This window comes from Cyrtonyx montezumae, unplaced genomic scaffold, assembly GCF_038088225.1.
Source record: "Cyrtonyx montezumae isolate F1298 unplaced genomic scaffold, pur_monq_1.0 scaffold_51, whole genome shotgun sequence".
Taxonomy (NCBI): Eukaryota; Metazoa; Chordata; class Aves; order Galliformes; family Odontophoridae; genus Cyrtonyx; species Cyrtonyx montezumae.
Window position 1 is genome coordinate 1609942 of NW_027072058.1, and position 26150 is coordinate 1636091.

Sequence of the window (26150 nt, forward strand, 5' to 3'; positions counted from 1 at the left end):
GTTGCAATGCATGGATACAGCAAAGCACACAACACAAGTGCTTTTGTTTCTAGTCCTGCAACCTATGCTTTTAAACTTCTTCTCTCTTCGTCTCCTAGTGCCCATAAAAATAAGTTAACGTTCAAAGCAGACACACTCAAGAAGTTGTTGAAGATGTATTCCATTTTTAATTCTATTCAGATTCATATAATTTACCACCTTTTAAATCTTTCTACAAAACCTCTTAGTGCATATTGACAAACAGGATGAGCACTTACATGAAGCATCAAATCCTCATCCTAGCGATGTGTGAGATGAAGTTATTACAGTTTGCTGAATACAGGTAAAGCACTCTTACAGACTGTTAGCAATATTTCAAAGTTGATTGCACGTTGTCATTAATGCTGGAGTTAAAATTCAAAGCATTTCAGAGCTCTGGGAAAGAGAATCTAAAAAAAATGATGCAGCTGCAGCTTGTACTGGTTAGCTTGTCCCAGCTAAACTAAGTGTTTTGTAACATTCCCAGGCTCTTCAGAAGACACTCAGACACAAAAATGTACTCATGTTTGTACCTGAGCAATGAAACACATTTTCCAGAACAACAATTAACAGACTGAGAGCTCTTCTTGGAGCCTCAAGCCATTGTTTTCGGGTACAGCCTTAGTCTGATGCTGACTTCAAAGAACCTTTCTATACCAACTCCAAGAAAAAGATCAAAGATGCACCAAAAACCATGAAGTTTTCTACTGGTTTGAGATTCTGGAGGTTAACTATATAGAAAATGTTGATTCCTCCAAAATGCCTCCTATTTAACACAGCTGACTATATTTTCTTTTCAGCTTGTTGTCAGAAAGATGTACTGCACTACTCTTCCATTCACAATGTAAGTACACTTGACACTGACATACTTCTCACTATTAGCCAGACGCCGATATTCTCCCACTGTCATGGGTTTCTTCTGTATATTGTACTGGGTGAATAATCCTGACTGGCCAGTAACCACCTGCTGAATGGGAGCTGGGATAACCATATCATCTATGTCATCATAGGTTTTTCGGGGCTTCCACTCCTTGGGAGGAATCACCTGGAAATAAAAATAAATAAATAAAAATCTTCAGAACAGGCAAACAATTTCTACTGAGTTAAAGAAGTTTAAACAGAAGGTGCTTCATCCTGCTGCTATATGTTATCTGATAACAGCAGCATTTCAGGTAACCAACAACTACTTTCACAGAAGTCTACATTACCAGAAGATCTAGAAGATCAGAAACACTAAAGGGGGGTTGGGGAGGATGTTGTTTTTGTTTTGTTTGTTTTTTAAACTAGGAAGGCTCGCAATCACAAACGTTATCATAGAATCATGGCATGGTTTGGATTGGAAGGGACCTTAAAGACCACCTAGTCCCAAACCCTGTCATGTGCAGGGATACCTTCCACTAGATCCTGTTCCATTATTCCTATGGGTGTTTCTGCATCACAGGGGACACATCTGCAAACATCCAGTGTGCAAGTATAATGAAAACAAATATATCTGCAATCTAATTTGGTTTAAAGAGTTACAAAAAAAAAAGTTACGAGAACATGAAGACATGTTAGCAATTTTTGTAGCCATGGTTCTTTTAGGATATGATGAGCCCTACTGCTATTGCTTGGCTCTGAAAGGTAGCTGCAATAAATTAAACACAGAAATTAACTTGCAATGTCAAGATTTAGTCCTACAGGAAGTCATTTCTCTGTAACATCTGCAATTCACCTTTATTAAAATAACATACCTCAGCGAACACACAAAACATACTTGCTAGTACACTTGAGTGGACAAGGAAGCATTTCACAGACAGTCCTTTATCAATACCTTGCTCTACTTACGACTGAAATAAAAACAGTAATTGACCTATTTTAAAAGAAATCACTATTATTTCATGCCTAAAAGCTTTACTTCTCTGATGTGCTTTATTATGTTTTGCTAAATATTGTGTTTAACAACTACTTTGTCAGAACAAATGCTCTCTCAGCTATTGAACATGACACTACCACAGAAACAATCCTTCTAGACAGCTTTTTCTTTTCCAAATGGCACGTCATATACTTCATATGTCAAGTACTGGAATTTAAACGCATCACATGAAGAATTCTCATAACGTTTCATCAGTTTCAATGTAAAGACGTGGATGCAAAGCAAAGCAGGAAAGATGTTTCAGAGCTCGCTGCAGAACTACTTCTGGAATATCAAAAAGGCTTTCAGGTACTTTTGGGGATCACACACCTACATGACACATTTACAGGTCCAGATTCAAGTTTGCACAAGGTAGTTGCTTAGGGCATAAAAAAGTTAAAGAGTAAGAAGCCCATTCCCATTCATATGGATGTGACTTCAGACACCCTTCCCTATCAAACCCTAAGCAGACCTGAAAAACTTGATCCTTTCCCAACAATCTGAGGAAGCTGAAAACCTCACAGCTCCTTGATGACTTTAGCTACCACTGTCTATATCTTCAGCAAGACTTGGGACATGGCAATACCCTTAACCCATCTTTGTAAGGGCTGAGAATGTTTTTGTTTCCTCACTAGGGATCAGAAAAAAATACATACTTTAACTAAACACTCATTTTATTCTCGTGAAAGGCTTGTAACTCCTTTGCCTCTACTTCATTGGTAAACCAAAATGTAGAGATTGCAAATACAATTTTTAAAAATCTGACTACACAAAAGAACACTACTTCTGAGTGCTATCACTGCACAGGCACCTTAGCAATGGAGCCTCAAGAAGGCAATTTTCAGAAAGCTTTCAACTCCCAGAGCTGGGCAAACTCACCTTGGCAAGCCCTGCTCGGTGAGCTCCTTGTGATTCAATGTAAGCAACATATTTTCCAAAGTCCCGAAACTCCTCAAGAGTGGGACGAAAGGTCATAATCTTACAGCCAGGGTTCTGTGGAGCTGGGTTTTCAGACCCCATATTTCCAGGAGGGTGGCAGCACCTAAGCAATGGAGAAAAAAAGAAGAGGGGAAAAAACAAACAAACAAACAGAATTAATCATTATTTTCCTTCTACATGCTTTAATGAATTTCATAGAAAGGCAGCAATGTATCTGGGATTTCTCTCTCCCCATTCTAAAACAGCTGCCATCACAGTGGTGACTTCTTACTTGCATACAGGAGAGTGCCACGCTACTGTGAGGATATTTATAATCATGTAACCAAACCTACACTTGAGCAGACCAGAGGAAATGACTGCATGAGGAATATGATAGGAATACCAGTATTACTTGAGAGTTCAACTACAGCCTAAATATAGACAAAATAAATAGACTTAACATTGGCCCCTTCCATTCATCACCTGAAATAGTGCCTCACCAGAAAAGCAGTGAAGAACAACAAACTTCTCCCTGTCTCCAGTGTGTATCAGTCCAGTGCAGAACTAGCTGCACCTCAAAGCCTCCCATCTGAATGCTTTTACATTTAGCTTCAGTGAAAACAAACAAACAAAAAAATTTATAACTCACCAATTCTGACAAATGTGTTAGCCACTATTTCTTTTTTTCCCCCTATGCTAGGCTATATAAAATATTGCAAAAATACAAGGATTTTTTTTAAATGTGGTGTCATTACACTTCTATTGCATTTACACAGAGAAAATTGTCAGGCAATTCATTAAAAAAAGAAAAAGAAAAGTTCATGTGTAACTTCGAAGTGCCTTTCAATATGAAAAGTCAAATTGCTCAAATTTTTCATAACTGGTAGGGAAAAAGAATCCAAAGCATCCCAGGACGAAATTGCCATTTTGAAAACAGACTTTTATAATGTTATCCTAGAAACTTAGAATGCAAACAACATATTTTAATGGCAGCTCAGCTACAGCAGCTCCGTCAGAGGATCCGGCACTGCGCTAGTGCTGTCAGCAGAGGGCACCGTGGGGCTTTTTCCAGGAGCAGTCGCACTCAAAATCAACGGCCCACATTGCAAGTGAGGTTGGACTCAAATCGATTCCGACTTCATGAAATAAGTATTCCAGATCTTACTAAAGTCAGTCTTTGTGCTAGGAAGAAGAGAGACAAGCTGCCCTATCACGGCTTTAATCAGTGAGCGCGGCACTGTCTACCAGGAAACACAGAAGCAAAGTGAACACTGGAGAAGTGGGACACGCAGAGATGCCATTCCCAAATCTGTGTTCAAACACAGTCGCAATGAGAACACTTCTGCTATTTTTAAAGCAGGAACAGAAGTGACACAGGCACTGGCACAGCCAGGCCGGTGTGCCTGGTCCAGAGAGAGAAACCCGAGCTCCTTCCCAAACAGAACCTGCGCCAACGCCATCTGCTCTGTGGATGCCTCTCAGTATTTGCAGTTCTACCCACAGCCAGGAACGGAAAGAGGAAAGGAAAAAAGGAAAAAAAAAAAAGGAAAAAAAAAAGGAAAAAAAGGGAAAAAAGGAAAAAAAAAGGGAAAAAAAAAAAGGGAAAAAATCAAAACCAGGTTTTATGCCATCTTCCCCGGAAAACTGGGAGCGATAAAATAAAAAATAAATAAACAATAGGGTGGAAAAAAGAAAATCAGGAACTCCTTACACAGTTTTAGCAATTAATGCTAGAGTTTGCTTGCCTGCACACATACAGCACTGCTCAGTGCTCGGTAGCTGCAAGGACACTGACACGGCCAGCAAAGCACACCAGGCTCTTTCACATTTAATTTCACTTGAGAAATTAAGTTCTACAGCTCTGTATACTACATAAGAGCAGGGAATTACACAGCCTTGTAGGGGACTAAGGATAACCACTCCAAAACAAGGCAGAAAAAGTCCCAGATGTTGTGGGGAAAATATATTTATATATTTATATATTTTTTCCAACTATATAAATCAGTTAGATCTCTCACTTTGTTTTAGCCTCTGAATTGCTCTGAGCTTTAGATGGCTCTGTAAGGTCTCAGCACAGCAAGCACCCAGCGCCAAGCACCAGCTCCTTGGGATGAGACAAACCTGAGCATCTCCCAATGCATTTTACACTTCCCCAGAACGACAGGTTCTCCAAAAGTCAAGCATGCATAACTCATTAAAGTAAAACAAAATCTTCCCCTGAAACATCCCCGTAGCTGTAAGCGCACGGTTGCTCACATCTTCCTTCACATTGCAGCAAATCTATTAGCCATCACAAACAACATTTAAAAGCAGAAAATGTTTGGATTTAAGATCAATAAATCCATAAGAAATTAAAACAGGCAAATTAAATCACCTCAGTCAATGCAGTCAATAGCTCATTGCAGTGCCTCCCTCAACTGAATTCACAATCATTACACAACCAAAATCACTGTCACGCTGACAGGGCAGATAAACCAATACTAGCACCAACAAACCGACGACAGCATCAGTGATGGCACACTGGCTGATCTGGAACCGCTGGTCTTAGAAATTTCAGTTCAGAGCACAGCTCAACGGTTATCTTTACTCTGTCTTTTACTATCTTTATAATCTTTAGTGCAAGGCTATAAGGAAAGGAAAAAAAAAACCAAAACACCCCCACACTTCATCTGTATCAGTCTTTTTGAGATTCAGACTTGTATCACACGAATTGCAACAAGAGGAACACCCTTTGAGTACAAATGGAACTAACTCCTCCAAAAATAAGACCAAGAACACAGCACATGGAGGTCTAAGTTGCTGAGGGCTGTGTGTTCTGATATAGCCATGCTTAGGGACTGCTGTCAGCCAGGGATGCTTCCACGGGAGAACACTAACTCAGGAGCTCAGCTCACTGCCTGGGGCTCTCTTTGCCTGAACATCCCAAACTATGGGGCAGGGCCTCAGCTTTCCTTACCTTGGGAGCACACAGAAAACACAAACCCCTTTCCAGAGTGAAATAACCTCTTTTCTGCTTATATTCCTATTCAAAGTCTCAACCCACAATACTTCAGTCCAAGACAGCAGCGCTGGAAACCTTAAAATATTGTTAAGTAACTTGTAGCCAATAATTTGTAACAGAAAACCTGACTGCTGCATCACTCTATACAAGGTAATTCCTATATCAGACTAATACCTTAATGAAGACTAATTCCCTTCCTTCCACACACCTGATAGAGTTCCGAGCTCACAGCAGTGTCTCAGCACCTTGCTCAATGTCTTCTCTGGGTAAGGCAGAATTTCAACAAATTAGTTATTTACAATATTGCTCTAATTAACGTTACTATTTTGCCAACTTAAAATCAAAATCTTGGGGGATTTTTGTTTGCTTTTTTTGGATTTTTTTGAACGAGGTGCTTATAGGTTCAGCACAGAGTGGATGTGACACACTGACCCAGATTCTCAGCTTAGGATCAGCTGCACCACCAGGAACTGATCTCCAGGAGGAGACAGAGCAGAAGGCAGCAGGGGGGAGCAGCACCAAGCCGGCTCGGCAGCACTTCAGCAAGACCACCGGTCCTCAGCTGCACTGTAAGTAACTTGACAAGCTCATTTCCACACAAATAAGAGAAAACAAGAGGTAGTCTGCATGTACACACTTCATATCCATTTCAAAACTGTGACTCAAAGAAGTGAAAGTTCAGAACCAAATTCGAGAACTGAGAGAAAAGAAAGGTACTTCCATATGAGCTTCAAGGCAACTTTTGACAACTTCAATCTCTCCCAGCTCAGTTCTGCCCTGTGGAAGCTGCAGCCCCAAACCTCAACTCACACCACAGCCAAAGCAGCACTGCTTGTTTTGCCAACACAGAACTGGGAACAAGCACAGCAAACTTCATCCACATGAACTGCTTATCCACAACAGCAAACCACAGAGGTCCACCAAAACCTTCCCTGTCACTCTGAACATACATCAGAAACTGTAAAGGAACAACAGAATTCCTCGGGAAAGCACGTGAACACCCCACCAACATCCAACATCATCAGCTCCAGCTGTATTTCAAATACAGTATTTTTGCCAAATGGTTTAGGAAACAACAGAACAATCCCATGTCTTTGAAGCAATTCTTCTGATACAGCAAAGAAGCTAAAAATGAATAAATAATTGAAGACTGCAAGCCATTTCTGCCCTGGCTGAAGCATAGAAAGAATAAAGATCTTATACAAAATAACAGAATGTTACACCCAAGTAGCACAACAGGACACACAGGCATTCTCCTGTGTCAGTAACTATCCAGTAAGAACATACAGGAGGAGCTCTTAAGTTATAAAACAAGGCAGTTCACTCAATGAAAACAAAATACCTTATCAATTAAGCCACGGTAATAAGTAACTATACCCATAAGCTGTGACAAGGACATACTGGTCCAAAAGAAAGCTAGAAACACATTGCTAAGTAGTGATCAATTTACTGAAAAACACGGAAAAGGGGGAAAAAAACACCTCATCCCACAACAATGTTATGCAGATAAAACCACCACGATGTTAACATCATTGCCAATATTCTGCAACACCCAGGGGTTTCAGTGCGCTGTCAGCGACAAAACAACCTTTGATTCCTAAACCGATGACAATCATTTCATGCTGTGCCCAGCACAGCCATGGAGCACGCTGATGGCATCCACATCCACAAAGCAAATCACTTGCTGGCAGTGATGTATTCTGCCATCATCTATCTTTGAAGTTAACAGATGCTGTATTGCAAGTAATACTGTGTACAGCACAGTGAACAGACAGTAATGGGCCCTGCACATCCATTTCAACAGCACAAAACTTTTCATCCTTCCAGCTCAATTTATAGTATCTCTAGTTTGTAGTTCTCTACGTTGCCTGAAATAACTTAAAAGATATCAGAAGTTTTTAATTTGTCTAACTGCAAAGAGATTTTCACAATGCGTTATGCGATGCCTAGGTAAGCCTGCAGCAAGTTGATGCTGTTATTTCTACGCATGAACTTCCCTATTCATTGAAACAAGATGTAAATTCTGAGCATTAATTACTCTTATCGAATGACAACAGACTGTTTAAAGTATTAGAACTAGGCATTCCAAAAGAGAACAAAAATGTACCAGTTGATAAGCGTACAAAGAAATACACAGCCAACACGCTCACCCAGTGGGGCCGGACGAACTGGTTTTCCCAACCCATATAAAATTTCTCGTTTCTTGTTATATAAAAACAGCCCCAGGTTCTCAGAAGTTGCCCACGTTTGAGAATTCATGAAGCCTGCTGTCTGCAGATCTATAAACCAAATCTTTATTTATCTGTTAAGTAACACAGCCAATTGCAACACTGGAAATAGTTTTCAGTGCATTTCGCTCCAACAGTAGCCAAGTTCCACACATTGAGGAGAAGCCTGGGGCACTGGTCTCTGCCTGAGGCCAACGATCAGCACTATCTGCAGCAAATAAGTGCGATTCTCCCTCGAAGTATCATTTGTTATAGACTTCTCACCAAAAGCCGATGAAAATTTTTACGTGAGGTCTTAAATACAAACATATACTACTTAAATACTTTGTATATTTAATATTTAAATGTATGTCAAACATGGAACAGCAGATCTGCACAAAAACTCTTTCCCTTCACCTGCATGTTCTAATCCCTTGCTATAACTAACTTCTGACATATAGGACTACATATATGTTGCTCTCACTAGGTTGGTTAGGTGAATTATCTCCTTTCAGGGAGCTAAAAATGAGAATTAACAACACATTACTGAGCATTGGACAAGACATTCATGGCAACGAAAGTTTCAGTGTCTCATCCACAAACAGTTGTTCTGCAGCAAAGAACCAAGTGTGCCACCTACATGCGCTGTACGCAGGAGCAACTCCCACCACTTCTGAGATGGAATTGGTGGATTTCTTTGGGCTCTGCAGGAGCCAGTCTCTCTGTCTCAATTTTCTCTATTTATTACAGGGGAAGCAGAGAACTAGGATCTTGCTATCACAAAACCAAATACTCATTTTATGTAATTGCTAAAAAATAAACAGTACGTTTTAAACTGCAGTCCTAACAGCCCTAGCGATTACAGGGCTGCTAATGGAACAGTAGAAATACAAGGAAATAAGCATAAACCTCTAAATCAGAGATATCCTTAAGAAAGAACTGATTTACTGTGTGTGAAAAGAGGGGGAGGAGAAAAAAGAAAGAAAACACCGTTAGGTTTCCAACGGACAGAGTTCCTGAAAACTCACTTCTTTTGGTTAAAGGAAAGTAACTTTGGAAAGGCCACGAAGACTACCCGGTCACACACCAAAACCCAATACTCTCAGCCTAACCAATGCAAAAACACTTTGGTGTCCATGAGCAGAGCCCATTCCCCACAGCAGCTTTATTGAAAAAGTATAAAAGTTAAACAGCATACGTAAAACTAGATCTGATCTGGGCCTTCAACGCTGCGAAACAGATTAGCTTAAAGCACTTTTGCTTATATCCAGATCCAACAGCTATATATCCAGATCCAACAGCTGTGTATCCCATCTTATAGAACCAGAACCAAAGGCAGTGCTGTAGGGAAACTCTCAGTGGCGCCTTCAGATGATTTCTGGAACAGTTTCACCTTTCACCGCGTTCATCACAAAAGAATAGAACCTCTCACACGCCCTATCTGGTTCTTAAAGGGAAAATTAAGTACACGGCAGCCACGCAGCAAAGGGCCGCGGAAGTCACCACAGAGCGGCCCATCGCGCTGCTCCGTGCAGCTGCGCGAGGGGGAGGAGGGACCTGGACGCACCGACGCCAGGAGGGATCGGCACACGTGAACACGGGCGTATTTATACTGAAACGGGAGAAAGCCCGCTTCTGACCCTAAAACCTGACAGCGTCTGGAAGTTAAATCAATTATTAAAAAGATGAAAATAAAACTAGCGGCGTCGCGACAAAGCTCTCCGCGGGTCGCTGTACCCGGGCCCCGATATCACAGTGCGCAGCCACGGGCAGCGCCGAGCCGGGCTGCGGCCTGAGCCCCGCGGGGACAAAGCAACGCGTCCGGGAGGAGCGGGCCAGGCCCAGGGCCGCATCCCGCGGGGCCGGGCCGAGAGGAGGAGAAGGACGAAGACGAGGAGGAGGAGGAGGAGGAAGAGGAGGAGGAAGAGGAGGAGGAGGCGCGGCACGCCGCTGTCCGGAAGCGAAAGGCAGAGACGGGCCCGCGACGAGCAGGGGAGGGGCCGGGCACGAAGAAGGGGCCGGAAACGGAGGGGAAAAGCTGAGGGCTGGAGCGCGGCGCCCCGAGGGGCAACGCTGAGCAGCGGGGGGCTCCGAGCGCCGCGGGCCCGGGGGCGGAGCCGAAGGCGGCGGTGGCAGGGGAAGACCCCGCGCGGCGGGCGGCGGTACCTGAGCCGCGGGCGGTCCCCTCGGCGGCGGCGGCCCCCGGCTGCCGTCAGCGCAGCGCCCGAGCGGCCCGGCGAGGGGCAGAACGGAAGGGGGGCGTCCGGAGAGCTCTGCGCTCCGGGCCAGCACCTGCCGCCCGCCTCCTCGCCACGAGCATTGGGTGAAGCCGGCGCCACCTTCGCACCGATTGGGCGATTGGTTGCCGAGTGACGGTGTCCACAGCCCGTCGCGTTGCCGGGCAGCGAACAACAAGGGGACCGCGAGCGGTGACTGGTGGAGAGCTCCGCCGGACGGCCCGCCCACCTGAGCGCTGTTCAGCCCGTGGCCGTGCCGTCACTCAGCGGTTTTCCTCCAATAGGAAGCGAAAACTCGGAGACGGCGTCCCGCCCTCAGCTACTATTGGGCGAGAGCGGGCTAAGACGGCCGTCAATAGGCGCCGGGGGCTGCCGATCAGCACGCCGCGGGGCTGCGCTCAGGCGGGGGCGAGGGGCGGCGAGTACGTGAGGAGCCGCACAGCAGCACGCGGGGGGGGGGGGGCGCTGCGGTCGCCCTGCGCCAATGGGGCGGAGGGCAGAGAGGGACCGCCCCCCCCCCCCCCCCCCAGCGGTGTGTGCTGCCTCCGGCCCTAACCGGGGCGCCAGGGGTCCTCTGTCTGGTCTGTACCCGCGGCCTGGTTTCACTGTGAGGTGCAGCCCAGGCCCTTGTGCAGCCTCCTTTCACTCTGCTTCTTAGGACACCCATCAGAGGAAATCGTCGTAGTAACACCTCTAGTGCTGGGGTGTGAAAAAGAGCGTACGCTGATTGCATTTCAAGGTAGTCACATTGCCACATTCCCAACCAACAGCATCAGAGGTGGCGGTTCTGGGCACATTCACCTGCATACACCTGTTCTGGGCCACGGGCCACAGCGCAAGATCAGCCCTCAGCAGGAATCCATAACAGGTTTTAGGTTATCCATCTCATATCAACTTGGTTTTTAAAAACCTTTTTAACCATAACTGCTCACACCAAACTTCTTCTCAGTTACAGTTCATTGCTTACTCCCTTAGGCTTCACCAATTCCCTAGCAGCCACCAGTTCCACTCAGTGAAGTATGGATGTGTTCCCACCCCTCACTAAACTGCAGTTCTGCCCCTCTGCAGAGATGCTGTGGGTTGGGGTGAGTAGTGCTGCGTGCACCTGCACAGCGCTGACCACCTCCTGCAGTCACCACCTCGAGCAGTTATAGCACCACAGACATCTACCAGGATAAATAAGTGCTGGGCGCTTTTTAGTCTGTGCTTGATTAAACCGTGCAGACCACAGACTTTGTACACTTACTGGGAAGGGACAGGAATACACAAAATAAAAGATCCGCAGGCCGTTCTTTCAACATTTTTCTTGCTTCCTGGTTCTGTATCTGTAAAACAGTTACTTTACCAAATCACATACTAGATAATTACTCTAGAATTTCAAAACATCAATATACACAGATTGTACAGCAAATGAAGGACCATCCTACTAACAAACAAATGAAAAAAAAACAAATCTCATTATAGCCACAGCCACGCACCATCTCATCTATAGCAATCTTCCTACTGGAGCTCTAAGTTTTGAGATCTGTAAGCCTAAATTTCAAAGCATCTAATCTGCAGTAGAATTATCCTACTTTTTATTACATAAACAGAAACTCAGAACAGTACTCTTGTGACTTACGTGGAAGAACAAGCTGTTTCCTAAAATCCAAATAATTACAAGAAACAATAGACAGAGTCCATCCCAATAGATTCTACTTAAATATACACATTTCCTGAATTTTTCCCAACCAACAATTCTTCTCAACACAATATAGGCCAAAACGTAGAACATTTTCAGTAGAAACTAAAGACCTGAAAATGAAATGTTTAAGTGTTAACACTAACAAAATAAACTAAAGAGGGCAACTGAGCAACATTTGAAAACCAAAGTTGTGAAGCTGTGCAACATCTTAAATGTCTATATTTTTTCCATTTATTTTAGCTGCATTTGAGTAGGGGAAAACAAAACAAAACAAAACAAAACCCTGTCTTTTTGGGTTTTAGGAGCATGGAATTCTAACAAAAGTTAACTGCCCTTGAAATTGAAGAGATACTAAGAATCTTATTTTGTGTGTGTTTTAACTGGATATACTATATGCCTTTCACTAGTGCCAACTATAAAATATTTTGAGTACAAGAGTATCAAAGTTTTTCCATAATTTCTTTATAGTGAAAAATAGTAGGTATTAAAAATTTAAAAACTATAATAGGCTTAGTGTAATGGGAGATGAATACAAAAGTTCTGCACAAGTGATTGGGTCTGGAAACCTGCTTCAGAATAAAAGGAGAACAGCCAACACCTTCTTCTGAAAAGATATTTATTTTGAGAACTTCAACTTGCATTGTACAAAAAACGACAAATTCAGCAAAAAGCCTATAAAACATTTTTCCCTAACATATTAACATTAAAATTTTAAAAGAGTAAAAGTTAAGAAAAACAAAATGAGGCACGTTTGTTCCAGTATGTCTGCAGTCAAGTGTGGTTAAAAACATCTCTGTCTCGTTGAGGTATTAAACTGCAAACTTTGGTTATGATCGAAAAAGACAATCCATTCACAAAAGCAAGCCTTCTTGGTGTCATATACAATAACCAAATGTTTCCAAAAGTCAAAATTAATTATTCGCCATTTCTAGGTAGAAATGCAGTGGGGAAAAAAAATAATATATATATATATATAAATTCACGTTACCATCACACACCTAGCATTAGGAGGAAACCTGAAAGTTTTCAAATCCATGCTAACCATATACAGCTACAGTGTTATATTTTACTCAAAAAACAAAATCCGGTTGGCAAGTTTAAACAATTTAGTGCTTATGAAAAAAAAAAATAAAATTAAAAAACATATATATATATATATATGGTGACTCAGGGCCCAATCTTTCCAAAAAAAAGAAAAAAGGCACTTAAGAATGGCTTTAGTATATTCCATAATGGCATTTCAGGACAGAAGACAGCACCCGGCTGAACAAATAGTTCCCTAATAAGAAGTCCAACTGAGGTAGTACTTCATATTGCTCTATCTACTTGAATATAAACCAGCAGGTTTTGTTGTTTCTTCTTCTTCGACATACAAAAACAGTAGGAAATGGCTTTGATAACTTTTTCAAATGTATAAAAACAGTTGTTGAAGAACTAACAAATACCCACTTGTGTTAGAAAAACAGAAATCATAAACCAGGAACCATCTTGTACAAACTGAGCACCAAAATGCTGCCAAAGTGACACAAATCTACCTTTCTGGCCAAATCCCAAATGCTGAAGATTGTTCTAGCAACCAAGCCATATCTTGGAATAAAACAAAAATTAAAAAGTGAGGAGAGGGGACAGAGCAAGCAGAGAACTTTCACAATTGTCAGCAGCCTTACCGGAAGCACTTTGTAAATCCCCATTAAAAAAAAAAAAAATAATCTGTATTGATGGATGGAGGGGGAAGAAAACAAATAAAAGTTCAACATTTAAAATGAAAATAAAAACTATGAACATACACAGAAGAATATTCCTGAAATTCATAGTTTTGTGGGTTGTTTTTTTTTTTTTTAAGAAATACTTTGGGTTGTTTTGTGGGGTTTTTTTGTTTGTTTGTTTTACAGGGTCTGGGAGAACACCAACTACTTTTCTTTTTTTTCTTTTCTTAAATTAAGCCCATGTAAAATCCGTTAATAAGTTTGAACAAAAGAAAATCAGAAGTGCTTTACGGAATCACCGTCCATTGCCATATCCAGGAAAGAGCTGAGTCAGAATGGTCTGCAGTGTTTCATTCACTTGCATAGTATAGGTTTTGCCAAGATCGTAGCGGCAGGCCGGACAGCTGTACACATCAGCTTTGAAGGACCTATCCAAACAATCCTGGTGAATATTGAATAAACAAATTGGTTAAGAGTAGAAAGACTTACAGTTCAGCTTATTCTACACAGACCTCACTTGAAACTGAGGTTCCTTCTACATCCTAGTTCACCTAGGTACTGACAAGAGCTGAGAAAGGCCCAAAGCCCTGCCACTGGAAAGAAAACTTTCTTCATTACAGCCAATAGTACATGTTCTTCAGAGTGTTATTAGTCATGGACTCAGTGTTTAAATGCATGGCAGAGGCGTTAAAGACTATTCTAGTTTCCATAAGAACACATTATTCCTCAAAGGAAAAACAGACTAAAAACCTATATACTTTGTAACACTGGAGTCCAGTGTCACCTAGCAGAATTACTCAATCCACAGATAAGCTCTCATTACCATCTTTTAAAATTATTTGATAGTAGCAATACAGTAGTAGAGCTTTCCTTAAAGCATCAACTTTTCTGTACCAAAGAACTATTACCAAATCACAACTTTTCACATATATACCTCAATCCTGTTAAAAGACTAAGAGTCAAAACAAAATCTCACCACTAAATGAGTCAGTTCAAGGTTTGTTGGCTCAACTACTTAACAAGAGAGCTGCACCAACTTCTCACCTTGCACACATTATGTTGGCATACAGTTGTGACTGGCCGAAACACAACCTCTTGACAGCAAATACACAAGAAAGCCTCTTCAACTTTATTTAGAAATTTCTGTAAAGAAAACATTTGATCAACTTATTATACTATGAAAGATACAAGGAAAAAAAAAAAGAAATGCAGAGAATTATATTAAACAGATAGTTTTTCTACAAAGCTCAACCCCAGAAAAAAAAGGCAGATAGCCAAGTTCTTATCCTTCCTACTGGTCTCAAACACCAGTAAGAACCAGCACTTTAAAGTTATGCCTTGGATGCCCACACTGAAACAAAAACCTAACAATCTGAGGCTATTTCTTTGTACTGACAAGAAGTTTGTATCTAGGGATAAATTAATTGTCACTTTATTTCTGGAATGACAAGTGTGATTTACCGGTCCATCTTTGAGAGCATCTAGTACTTCATTCCACAGTTTTTCATTGGCTTCATCACTTCTTATGAGAGATTTTTGCTGAGATGTCAATTTGTATGGCTCAACTTTTGTTTTCTTTGGAGTCCCTGCAGGAGAGTTCATGACTTTTTCCTCCCCACCTGAAAGAAAGCAGAATGACTTAAAACAAACAAACAAAAAAACCCAAACAAACAAAGCAAACAAGGAAGATTAAGTAAAATACACAAAGACCTACAAGGCTGTCTATATCCACTTGCCTACTTCACAAACCTGCTGATTTTCTCTTCCTCTTTCCTTTTTCTGGAGTATCAAACTCATTATCTCCATTATTTTCTTTATCTTTGTTTGCAACAGCTTCCAAATACCCCTCAGGATACTGTAGGAAAACAAAAACAAAAAGCATCCCATGTAAACATGCCAATTCACAGACTTACAGACTATTAGCGATTGAAAAGGTAACCCCTGGAGCAATTCTCATAACGGATCACTGCTCATCCAAAATGCTAGGCTATAAAAACACAGTAGAAGAAAATGAAGTTTGTCAATTTAACGTGCTAATGTAAGAAGGAAAGCAATCCACAGGACTGAAAGCACTCCTATCCCCTTCAGTCTAAAGGGGGCTGTCTTGTTTCCTAGATTCTTACACAGTGCAAAGCAGATTATCCTCTGTATAACAGAAAAAGCCCTGCTCTCCATCAAGTTCATTGTCCAAGGGAACCACAGCAATGTTCCAGAAGCATACCTGCATTGTTAGCCCAAGCTTCTTCATCCTGTCCTTTCCTTCTTTGGTCCAAGGAGCAGGTTCTTCATCATCTCTCCTGAGCAAGTAACGCCACACTAGAAATCCAGATTTCCCTGTCTCGGGCCAATATTTCACGACCTTAAAAAAAAAAAAAAAAAAAAAAAAAAAAAAAAAAGCAACACCAGACACTATAAAAACTTATTTGCCATATGCAATGTGTCTTTTCTTAATTCAGAATTCAAATCCTAATTACCTTATATATGCCATCATATCTGTTCCCTTCTACAGGAGCGTATTTGCTGTGTTTGCCTCCTTTTACATTCCTCACCACTCGGACTGGCTTTCCAGCTCTCCAGTCCTTAGCTTCAGCTCCATTTTTGTCATTGATGGGAGCACTGCAGTTCAGAGCCAAAGCTCTGTAAGAGAAAGTCCATTGAAGTTAGTGTATTTACCAGACAGAACTCTTCAAAATCAAAGAGGAAGGAAAAAGCAAAACATAATTTGCACGTAATCCAGCTACTACTAAGAAGAGTTCAACTACACTGTTCTACTCAACACTGCATTGATACAGTCATGTGCCATTACTACAGGGAGTAGCAGTATACTGTCACTGTGCTGAACCTTAGCTTGGTTTACAAAAAAAAGCTTATGCTATTTTACTATGCAGTTCCTTACATCTCAACTGATACTGAATGTGTGACTAGTATCATTTATAAATATAGAATAAATTAAATACAATTATTCTATACTCCAAAAAACATTTCCATTGCAGTTAATATGCAGCCTACAGAAGTAGTTTTTGCAGTTAGCCAGTTTCTTTTGATTACAAGTAGTATAAACAAACGCTCAGGTTGACAGATTGCCAGCTTCTAGGTCAGAATGGAGCGCAAATTGCCAACCTGTTCATATTGGTGAGTTTTTGATCACAAGACTGTTCTGCTGTACGTTTGTTTCCAGAAAGATCACGACCTCCGCTCCCTGTATATGTGAAGGAATTCCCGTGATCCTGAAACATACAGATTATTTCAATATATTCAACAAGAGTAATTCAATATAAGAAGGAAAAGTTTTTTAATTGGGTAGCTATAACACTGCATTCTGGAAGAAAGAAAAAAAAAGAAAAGATGATTCCTCCATTTAAGTGTGGTTCTCTCTTATTTTGAAAGGAGCAGAAGAAAAATCAGGGTTGCAACCATTGTCTGAGAGGCCTCTGCCAAGAGAGTAGCACACCACCTGCACAGAACCTGCATGGAAGTGCATGGCACGTTCAAGATAAAAGATCATTTAACTTCTGTCTTGGTACTTATACAGCTACATGAATTAAGACTCAAAACAGCAAACGAGATGCATTCTGCATTCATACATGTTTTCCATGAGGTTCAGATGGGCATTCAGGGTGTAGTACTACACTGGTGAACTGTAAGGAGCAGTAGAGGCTGGTAAAGCCCAATAATGATTACGTTTGGCCAGATGAATAAACAAATATATTCAGCAGTAGCACTTCTGTCCCAGGCTTTGCTCTAGATCTTGCAGCACATGCAGAGAATCTGCTGAGATAGAGACCCAGAAAAAGCAGCTAAGGACGCTTGGATTAAAAGCTGACATAAAAATGTTAAATTTAATTCAGGTGATCTTCCTTCTTCTGGATTGTAGCTTTCCTACTTATTTTACTCTTAAGATCTTAACTATCATCAGGATGGAGAAACATCTGAGAGAGAACGTAGGATGTAATTACGGCTATCGCTGCAAGTTAGTTTGATGCTCAGACATAAATAATGAAGATTCACTTACTACATCATCTTCATAGCCTCCTGCCAGAACCAAGGAATAAGCACCATCATTACTTCTGCCATGTATGCCAGCCACATGGGGCCTGTGAACACCAGATTCGCTCACCTGGAAGAAAAAATGAAAAGAAATAAAAAAACGAAAAAAACACACTCCATAAGTTTGGTAGGCAACTGCTATCAACAAACCACAAGCAACATGATCACTCATTGGTCTTGGAACTAAAATAGTAGTATTACTTCACAGTTGTTTTCCATATGTTACATGGAGAAACTGTACTCCCAAAATATCCAGATAGAAGAAAGAAAACTGTATTCTATTGAACTAAGCACAAGGATACTTTTTCTGATGTAAATTCAGAAATGTTGATTTTTCCCATGTAGATTGCTTATTAAAAACTCCAGAAATTTTATAGTAATGTAGGTACTAGAACGACATAAGGGTAATGGTCTTAAAAGATTTTCAATGGCAGCATTCACATTCTACTTGAAAAAACAAGTTTGAATAGCTCACAGCTTTCTTTCCACTCTTTTAATAGATGATAAAACTGCTTAACATATCCAGATTCTTAAAAGAGACTTAGCAGCAGAAGTAGGAGATACTACACACCTCCAAGGCAAAATTCTGGAAATATACACATTTGGTTTGGATTTTAGGTCACCAAAAAGGACCCACACCTGAAAGGCCTGGAGAATGCAACATCAGCTATGGAACACACAGTACAGACAAAGCCAGAATTCTTTCTGCGCTTATATATCCACTGACCTACATACACTTCAATATTAACCATTTCAGGTTTCACATATAAGTGCTGGATCATTTCCACTTTCCTTTGCAGTGGAAGAGACCAAGACTCAGCTTCATACCTGAACTCTGAACTTCCACATGGTGCCAACTGGAACCCCAGGAATTGGTCCATAGTGGTTAGAGGGGACAATGGTACATTCCTTTGTGCGACCAACACATGCCATACCCTGTTTCAAAAGGGAAACCGGTTAGCCAAGAATTACAAGAAATGTACACCAACAGTATTCTTCAAAGATAAAACCTGACCTTGCCCCAGTCTCTCCGTGATGATGAAGTAGCAGATGCCATCTTTTGTTTCTTTTTACTTTCTTTTAATTTCTCTCCTGCCAGAACCACCTCACTTGCATCATTTCGGCATTCAGGGCAATACCTAAAGTCATGAACCAATGAAAATTAACAAGCAGCAGAGCTTAAAATTTAAGACCAGAATGTTCTCAAACACAGAGTTGTAATGTTAAAATTTCCCCATATGAACACAGACAGGACACTGAAGCAACTCTCCACACACAAACTTGATCTGTATTAGCCAGTGGCCTTGCACCATCTTCTAAACCACTGCACGTGCATCAAGAAATCATCTGTCATAAGAATTATTGCATTCTGTTTCAGCCTATTATACATGAAATGAAACCACATATTTTCCTACATATGAGGGCTGCTCCAAAGTAATACCTCCTGTTGTTATGTTGGCCCACAACTTAAGGGGCGGATGTCAGTGGGTTGGCAGTAGAGGTGGAACCTTCCCACCAATATCCCGTTACATTTTGTTGCCATGCGACAGGATGGCAGCAGAGGGGCGGGCGACAAAATGGTGTCTGACATGGGAGTACAGATGAAGCAACGGGGTGGAACCAGATTTCTCCATGCAGAAAAAACTGCATCCATTGACAATCATCACTGCTTGCTGAATCAGTAAAAATGCACAGCTAATGGTGGTGACTGTGTTGAAAAACAGTTGTTTGTAGTCTAGAACTTGCTCTATCAAATAGTGTTATTGTGCTTTTTGTAGTTGTTATAGTTTCCATGGGAATAAATAGGAGGCATTACTTTACGAGATATCTCCATTTTTCTTTGAGAAGCTATGAAGTTTCCTAACAAAAACAAAATAAAAAACCCAACACACTCAGAACACCCATAACAGCAGCACATTTCTTCACCTTGCACAGTCCCAATATCACCACCTAACATGAAGCCCTAGTCCTCACTTACAACTCAATCCTGACAGCAACTGTGATACCACACAGCACCATTAGAACTTACCAGTCTTCATCATCTGGTATGCTACTAAGGGGAGGATTGAGGCAGTAGATGTGGAAAGCCATATCACACTCATCACACATGAGCTGTTTATCAGGATCTTGTTTACCCCCACAGATATGGCAAGCACAGATCCTGCAAGTTTTGTTTGGATTGTCCTTACAAGCTTTACACACAGGTCCACTTTGTCCTGTTAGCAAAGAGAAACAACGCTCCAGGAAGTGCAAAGATATATTATGAATGGTCAGAGGAGTCACAGCTGTAAGTGTTTTAGAATTCTGATGCTCGCAGATTATTAAGAGAACATCACAAGATAAGACAACAGTACATACAAGAAAAATGCAATACTCACGTTTTAATGGTCTGGCACTAATTGGACAAACACTGCCTGGTTCTTCAATTTTATAAATGTCATCCACAAATATAATTCTGCAGTCATTCAAAGAATCACCAGCCTCCCTACAATAAGTTGACAAAAGTTAAAGATCAGAAAGTATCACACAGCATGAATTCACAGATGTGCACATACACTGGTAGTGTAGAGTGATCTGACATTATTCCTTTATCACAGGATACCTGTTGTAGCACCATGAAATCCAGGACAGTAGCATGACAGCATCACCATGGAACACTTTCCATGTAATTAAAGCGTGCTCCTTTTACTTCACTGAAAAATCAGGTACCCATAAAGTTTAAATTGAAATATTTTTTGTTGAGAACAACCATCAGACTAATTCCTCTCTTACTTCAGAAAGTCAAAATAACTATGCTGAGAGAAAGGAGGAACATTCTGGCAACCCTCTGAAAATCTACTTATATGAAACATAAGTTGAGAGTCCTTCATACGTATGCATTAGAAAGGAATTGAAGATTATCAACTTTATAAAGTGAAAGCTTATGCTATATTTTCATACATAGCACAAAACATTATCCTGAATTTTGCGTTTCATGACAGAGTTAACCAGTAAACCTTGAGAGAGTTAACATAGTAAAAAGAAAATTCTTCACCTCCTAGCAAATATGGGGCTTTTCCTGCCAGCAGTATGTGAATCCACAGATCAGTACGTCTTGTGATTCCCTGCAGTGCTCATTTCCTCTAGTTTAAGTCAATCACCCCAAAAGACAGTTCAGCTTTCCATCTCTCCTCAGCACTTCTGTTGCTATATATATATATATTTTTTTTTTTCCTCCAGGATTTGTTGCGTTGTTTTTTTGCAGTCACTCAGACCTCAAGAAAGTTTAAGCAGAGCTGGAGAGTTCAGTTTACCCCACATTTCTATTCTGAATTGCTTACCCAAGTAGTATCTTCGCATTTATCTCCCTGATCAGTTTTGTTTCCCTTTTCTGCAGGATCTCAGCATCATACCAAAAACCTCTCTCTGTTGGTTCATCAGGATTGTAGTTGACCATCACCACCTGTCCTACTTCCAGCTGGTGCCATTTCAAGATAGTCCGTGCACGAGACCGTACATCATTTGAACTCAGTTCCACAACTCCGTTCTCTGGATAACTTGAGGCAGAAGGAAGCCATGAAAGAACAGGGAAGAAAAGTCAGATTCATCATCACAGTTTATTCACAGTATATTTTATCTAGACAGGTTCACTTAAGAAATGATGCCACATAGCATACAAAAGTAGTTAAAAAAATGAAATCTCCTCCCACAAACACAGCTAGAAACAGCAGCCTAAGTTAATTAGTATTGTGACCCATTCAAAACTTGGGTAATAGCATTTCATATCTCTAAAATCATGATTCCAGCCCATGCGTTTTGTCTTACAGTTCACGTGGATAAATCATATAATTACTGTGCTAGCCCAGTTCTGTTTTACCTCAGTGATCTCTATAATCAAATTCCTCACTGACATCACAATCCAGATTAATTTATTAGCCAAGAAATCAACAAAACTCACTCTTCGTATTTCACATGATATATTACATCTTCTTCAGAAATGGTTGTCTTCTGATCAGCACAGCTGCCATTTGCAGCTCTTCTTCTGGTTACATTTACAACCTGGGCTTCAAACCATGCTCCCATATTCATATCACGAGCATCAACCAAGTCATTGATCTACATAAAGTAAAATATACAGCTCATCAAAATGCATTTTCAAAGTAAGCATTTTCCAATCTACTTGAAGATTTGACCATCTCTAGCTAGCTATTACCAAGATATTTAACGAAACATCTTAAACATCTCCTTTACCTTCCTGTTCCCATTATGCATCCCCCTACGGTCTCCTCAGATTGCACTTGTAAGGTTACAGATCCATTGTACACCAGCATGTGTACAAACAGCCTTGTTATCTAGTACAAACCATTGTTAATTAATCTACAACAGGCTTTCAGAATAATTTTGCTCATAATCTGACAAAGACAACTCTAGATCTGTAATAAAAACCACTGAAACAGAAGTAAAATGACTCTGAACAGCTGGTTGAGATTTCCTTTTATTCATCTGAGTTTCAGCTTTGAATAATATAGTGTCTCCAAAACAAAACAAAAAAAACAAAAAAAAAAAAGGGGGGGGGAATTTTAAATTAAAACAAGCACTTATAATGTGTTCCTTTTTCCTTTTTTTTTAAACACATTGTAGTTTTTATTAAAAGGGTAAAATGAAAAATAATTATTTAACCCAAAACACATTGCATTTAATTAATTTGTGGGTTGACTGGTATTTTTTGTTTGCTGTTGGAAGTTCAAAAAATAGAAAGCAATTGTATCATGATTTTCCAAAGTTCTCAACCAAGGAAAAACCCTTCATCTCCCAAAGCACAGCTCTAAGCAACATTTGTTCTTCACTGACTTACCTTATAGAGGCCGAACCCTGGGTCAGCCCAGTCAGCCTGCGCCGCTGTGCTGGGCTGTCCCTCCAGATCTATGGCACCTTCTCCATTGTGAGAGTTTTTGTCAGATTCACTTTGACCTGAGCCACAGCCAGAGTCTGTGTCAGAGAGCTCTGAATCCTTCTCCTTAGTCACAGCAGGAAGCACTGCTGGGCTTTGTCTGACCAAGAGCTGAACAATATCATTCAGTCCAACGCTGTAATCAAAAAGGGAGTGACCATCCTCCATCTGCAGGGAAAGCAACAAAATCATCTGGTTATCGAATTCAATAGAGATTTTCCAATTCAAAACCATCCATCATGTTCCAGCTGCCTCTATGCACCAAAACTAACCACATTTCTTGAACACCATTAACAACTGGGGATCTGGGAATTCAGCAGCAGCATGTCAGTTACAGATTGTTACTCTATTTTAAAACATTCATTTTTCTCCAACAGGCACCACGGACCTTCATGAAAAACAAAGCTTCCACAGTGTGGTGGACTTCTACCCAGATGGAACAACTGTGTTCCACAAGATCTGGAAAAGTTGCTGCCACATTCCTTAGAAATGCAACTCAGAAAAACTTAAAAAAAAAAATTCACTATTTTCTATCAAAACTTAAAGATTATTCCACACTACCTAGGAACTGTGATGTTAAGTCCTTAATTCAGACACATCCCTTAATATAAGTATTAATACAAAGCAATCCTTATACTCTGATAGTGTATGCTCCAGATTATTGATAGAGCCTCACTCCAAAATGCAGCATTAAGTACAGACCAAGGGACTGAACACATGCTTTCTTCCAGACAAGCTGTTTTTCCATTGGAAGTGCAATCAAGGATTCACTTCAACTTGGAACTGTCCATTCACGTCTTAGCATAGCAGGGCATGTCTTAATTTCATGCCCTCTATAATTTTAAGGATATATTTTGCAAGTATGGCAAAAATATGCCCTACAAAGAGAGGGGCACAAAGGGCAAGTAGGGCTCTCACTGCCATTAGAACACTGCACTTGAGGCCATGGCACAGTCAAAAGCTGAGACAAAAGCTTCATCGCATAGTTAAGGTCTGACTAAGAAATTATACAGGAAATGATCATCCCCTCCAGCCCAAACCACCAGAAGCAGCAATTCAAGAGCTTTGTTCTCTACCAGCGGGAAACAGAGTAAAGCCACAGAAATTCACACTTTACAGGAATCACTATGATAACTCAATTCTGATTTATGGCACTGAATGGTTACAGGACAATCCCTGGAAATCGGAGCGTGCAGGAAGTGATCTGGGCTGGATCTGCTTGAAAGACAAAGGCTCACTGCAATACAGAAGAATGAACCAAAAGCGCGCGCCGTTTCTTCTAAAAAAGCGACAACACAGCGAGCACAGCGTGCTGCTCGTGGCAGCACAGACATGTGGCAGCAGGTGCAGGGGACAGAGCAGCAGAGAGCCACACTGGGACACCAAACCACAACGGTTCAAAATGCTTCTGGTGGAGGTGGCAGCAGCTGTGCGTGCACCTCCAGCAACGGGTACACTTTTTTAAATTAACAAGTGTTTTCCTGACTTCTTAAAACATGACCATTTCTAACGATTCCTAATTCAGACAAAGCATAGATGGGCGCAGTGGAGAAGGAAGTCTGAAGAAGGTGGGAGCACACAGCGTAAATGGTTCTGTTGCAACAAACCGACAAAAACCTTAAACGTGCGTGCAGAACGAAGGGCACAGGAGTGCAGACAACGAAACTTTGTGAAGCAAAGCGACTGCATCTACTCGAAGCGTTTGGTGCCACTTCAGCGTGCAGGAGCAGCCCCGCGGCTGTCAGTGTCCCGCAGCCCCGCGAGGGGCGATCGCTGTGCTCGGCCCAGCCAGGGCCGCCCAATCCCGCGACTGCGGCCACCCCGGGCTCCGCACACCCCAAAATGGTCGAAGGGATCGAGGGGGGTGGCACACAAAGCCTGGAGCTGCATCGACTCCACGCCCCCGGTCCGCAGCACTCCCAGGCACCGCTCCCGTTTGTATCGCGAAGCAGCGCGGTGTCACCGTGTCACGCTCCACCCCCAGGGCGGCACAACCCCACCTCCCCCCGCCCCGGGAAGGCCCCGTGGCCGCCCCGCGCCGCGTACCTGCTTGCCGCGGTAGAAGAGGCGCTGGCGGTGGGGCTCGATGCCGAACACCTCGTGGATCCGCAGGCGCAGCCCCTCCACCTTCGTGAGCTTGGAGAGCGAGTCCACGCGGTGGGTCTCCCTCCCGTCCATGGTGCGGACCTGGATCCACATGGTGCCGACCCTTGCGAGAGCAACGCGGCGTCACGCGGACGGCGCCGGAGCCCGGCGCGGCAGCTCCCGACCGCTGAGGCCGCGCTCAGCCCGCCGCCAGCCCGGACCCGGCCGGCCCGCCCTCCAGCTGCCCCCGCGCCATTGGCCGCCGGCCCGGCCGGTTCTGGCGCGGATTGGCCGCCGGTGCCTTAGGCCCGCCCCCTCCCCCGCCGCGCCTAACGGCCCAACTCGCGCCCGGGCCTCCTAGCGCCTTGCGGGCGGGCGCCGCGCGCCAACTGTATCTCGCGCCACAATTGAAACGCTCCCTCAGCTCACGCGGTGGCCTCCTCCCAGACCTCGCGAGACTATGTAAAAGAGTGGGGAGCCGGGGCTGTAGCGGGGGGGAGCGGCTCTTAAAGCGGCCGCCGCGGTCCTAACTGCTCGGGGCGGCGGCGTTCTTCAGACGACCATCCCCGGGAGTCGTCGCTGCCATTCCCTCCCCAGAAAAAGTAATAAAGAAAACGGGGCGCTCAGCGGCCCCCACCCGCGGGACGGCGGCTGCTGCCAGCCCCGAGAGCCGACAACGGTCCGCCGCCCGCCCCGCTGCCTCCCGCTTCCCCCGCCGAGCGCCCGGGAGCAGAGTCGCCTCCCCAGCACCGCGCCCCGAGGTGACGGGTGCCGCGAGCATCTGGCAGCTGTCACCAGCGCGGAGCCGCCGCTCGCAACGGGCACAACGCGAGGGTGAATTCCCGCCGCCGCTACCACCAGAACCCACCCCTCCCAGTGCGGCCACCGCCCCGTTGGCGGGCCTAAGCCAGCGGGACTCACCGGCTTGGCTCCGCGGTGCTGGAAGCCGCTTCCGCGCTGCGCCCCACCGCCGCCCGCCCTCTCCCCGGGCTTTGGAGTTTGGCGCGGAAAAGCCCCGTGCGCGGCGGGCGCCCGCCCATTGGTCGCCGCTGGCGGGAACGAGCGGGAGGGGTGGGGCCGCCATTGCCTCCCGGGAGCGCAGAGCCGCGGGGGCTCTGGACGGGACACCGGGGTCTGAGGGCGCGGAGTCGGGAGGGCCGCGCGCCGGACAGCGCTGCGGCATCCCTGTGTGGGGGCAGCACGGAACTTGCTGTAATGTCTGTAATGCTGTAATTGCTGTAATGTAAAACCGAGAGCATCACCGTCCCGGAGACAGGTCCCCAAAGCCAATGTGAGAAGGATGAGACCCAGAGTCTCCCTTCTTCGTTCCTCTCTAGCAGGCGTAACTCCAAGCCACGCCATTACCACCCAATGCCCACCATGCAGTGCACGCTCCTGGGCAGCTTGAAGGACCATCCAGACC

General features: G+C 43.1%; 2 protein-coding genes across 10 annotated transcripts in view; both read right to left on the minus strand.

Moving 5' to 3' along the window:
- KDM4B (lysine demethylase 4B) overlaps positions 1-10280 on the minus strand; it is a 72877-nt gene extending 62597 nt beyond the window's left edge. For all 9 annotated transcript variants that reach the window (XM_065748807.1, XM_065748802.1, XM_065748805.1 and 6 more), the window contains exons 1-3: positions 10205-10280; positions 2792-2954; positions 888-1063 (exon numbers count right to left, since the gene is read on the minus strand). In XM_065748807.1, the coding sequence (XP_065604879.1) occupies positions 888-1063; positions 2792-2932 (317 nt within the window). In that variant the 5' untranslated portion in view covers positions 2933-2954; positions 10205-10280. The remainder of the gene's footprint in view (positions 1-887; positions 1064-2791; positions 2955-10204) is intronic.
- Positions 10281-12564: 2284 nt separating this feature from the next.
- On the minus strand, positions 12565-24856 carry UHRF1 (ubiquitin like with PHD and ring finger domains 1). Its single transcript, XM_065748827.1, has 16 exons — positions 24689-24856; positions 22547-22810; positions 21650-21807; positions 21033-21248; positions 20091-20197; positions 19742-19928; positions 18728-18851; positions 18541-18648; positions 17678-17782; positions 16786-16892; positions 16140-16302; positions 15887-16024; positions 15415-15520; positions 15127-15284; positions 14710-14808; positions 12565-14107 (listed from the first exon to the last, which is right to left on the minus strand). Exons 1-16 carry the CDS (start codon positions 24839-24841, stop codon positions 13961-13963), a joined length of 2340 nt encoding a protein of 779 aa, XP_065604899.1. The 5' UTR covers positions 24842-24856; the 3' UTR covers positions 12565-13960.
- Positions 24857-26150: the final 1294 nt, after the last annotated feature.

Bases quoted from the DNA above. Each gene is read 5' to 3' on its own strand.
- UHRF1 (XM_065748827.1), bottom strand. From the start codon at position 24,841: ATGTGGATCCAGGTCCGCACCATGGACGGGAGGGAGACCCACCGCGTG. The intron at 14,809-15,126 runs GTAAATCACACT...TTTTCTTTACAG, and splicing joins ATGCTCTCAAAGATGGACCG to AAATTTCTAAATAAAGTTGA. The intron at 14,108-14,709 runs GTGAGAAGTTGG...AATATTCACCAG, and splicing joins GCCAACATAATGTGTGCAAG to GATTGTTTGGATAGGTCCTT.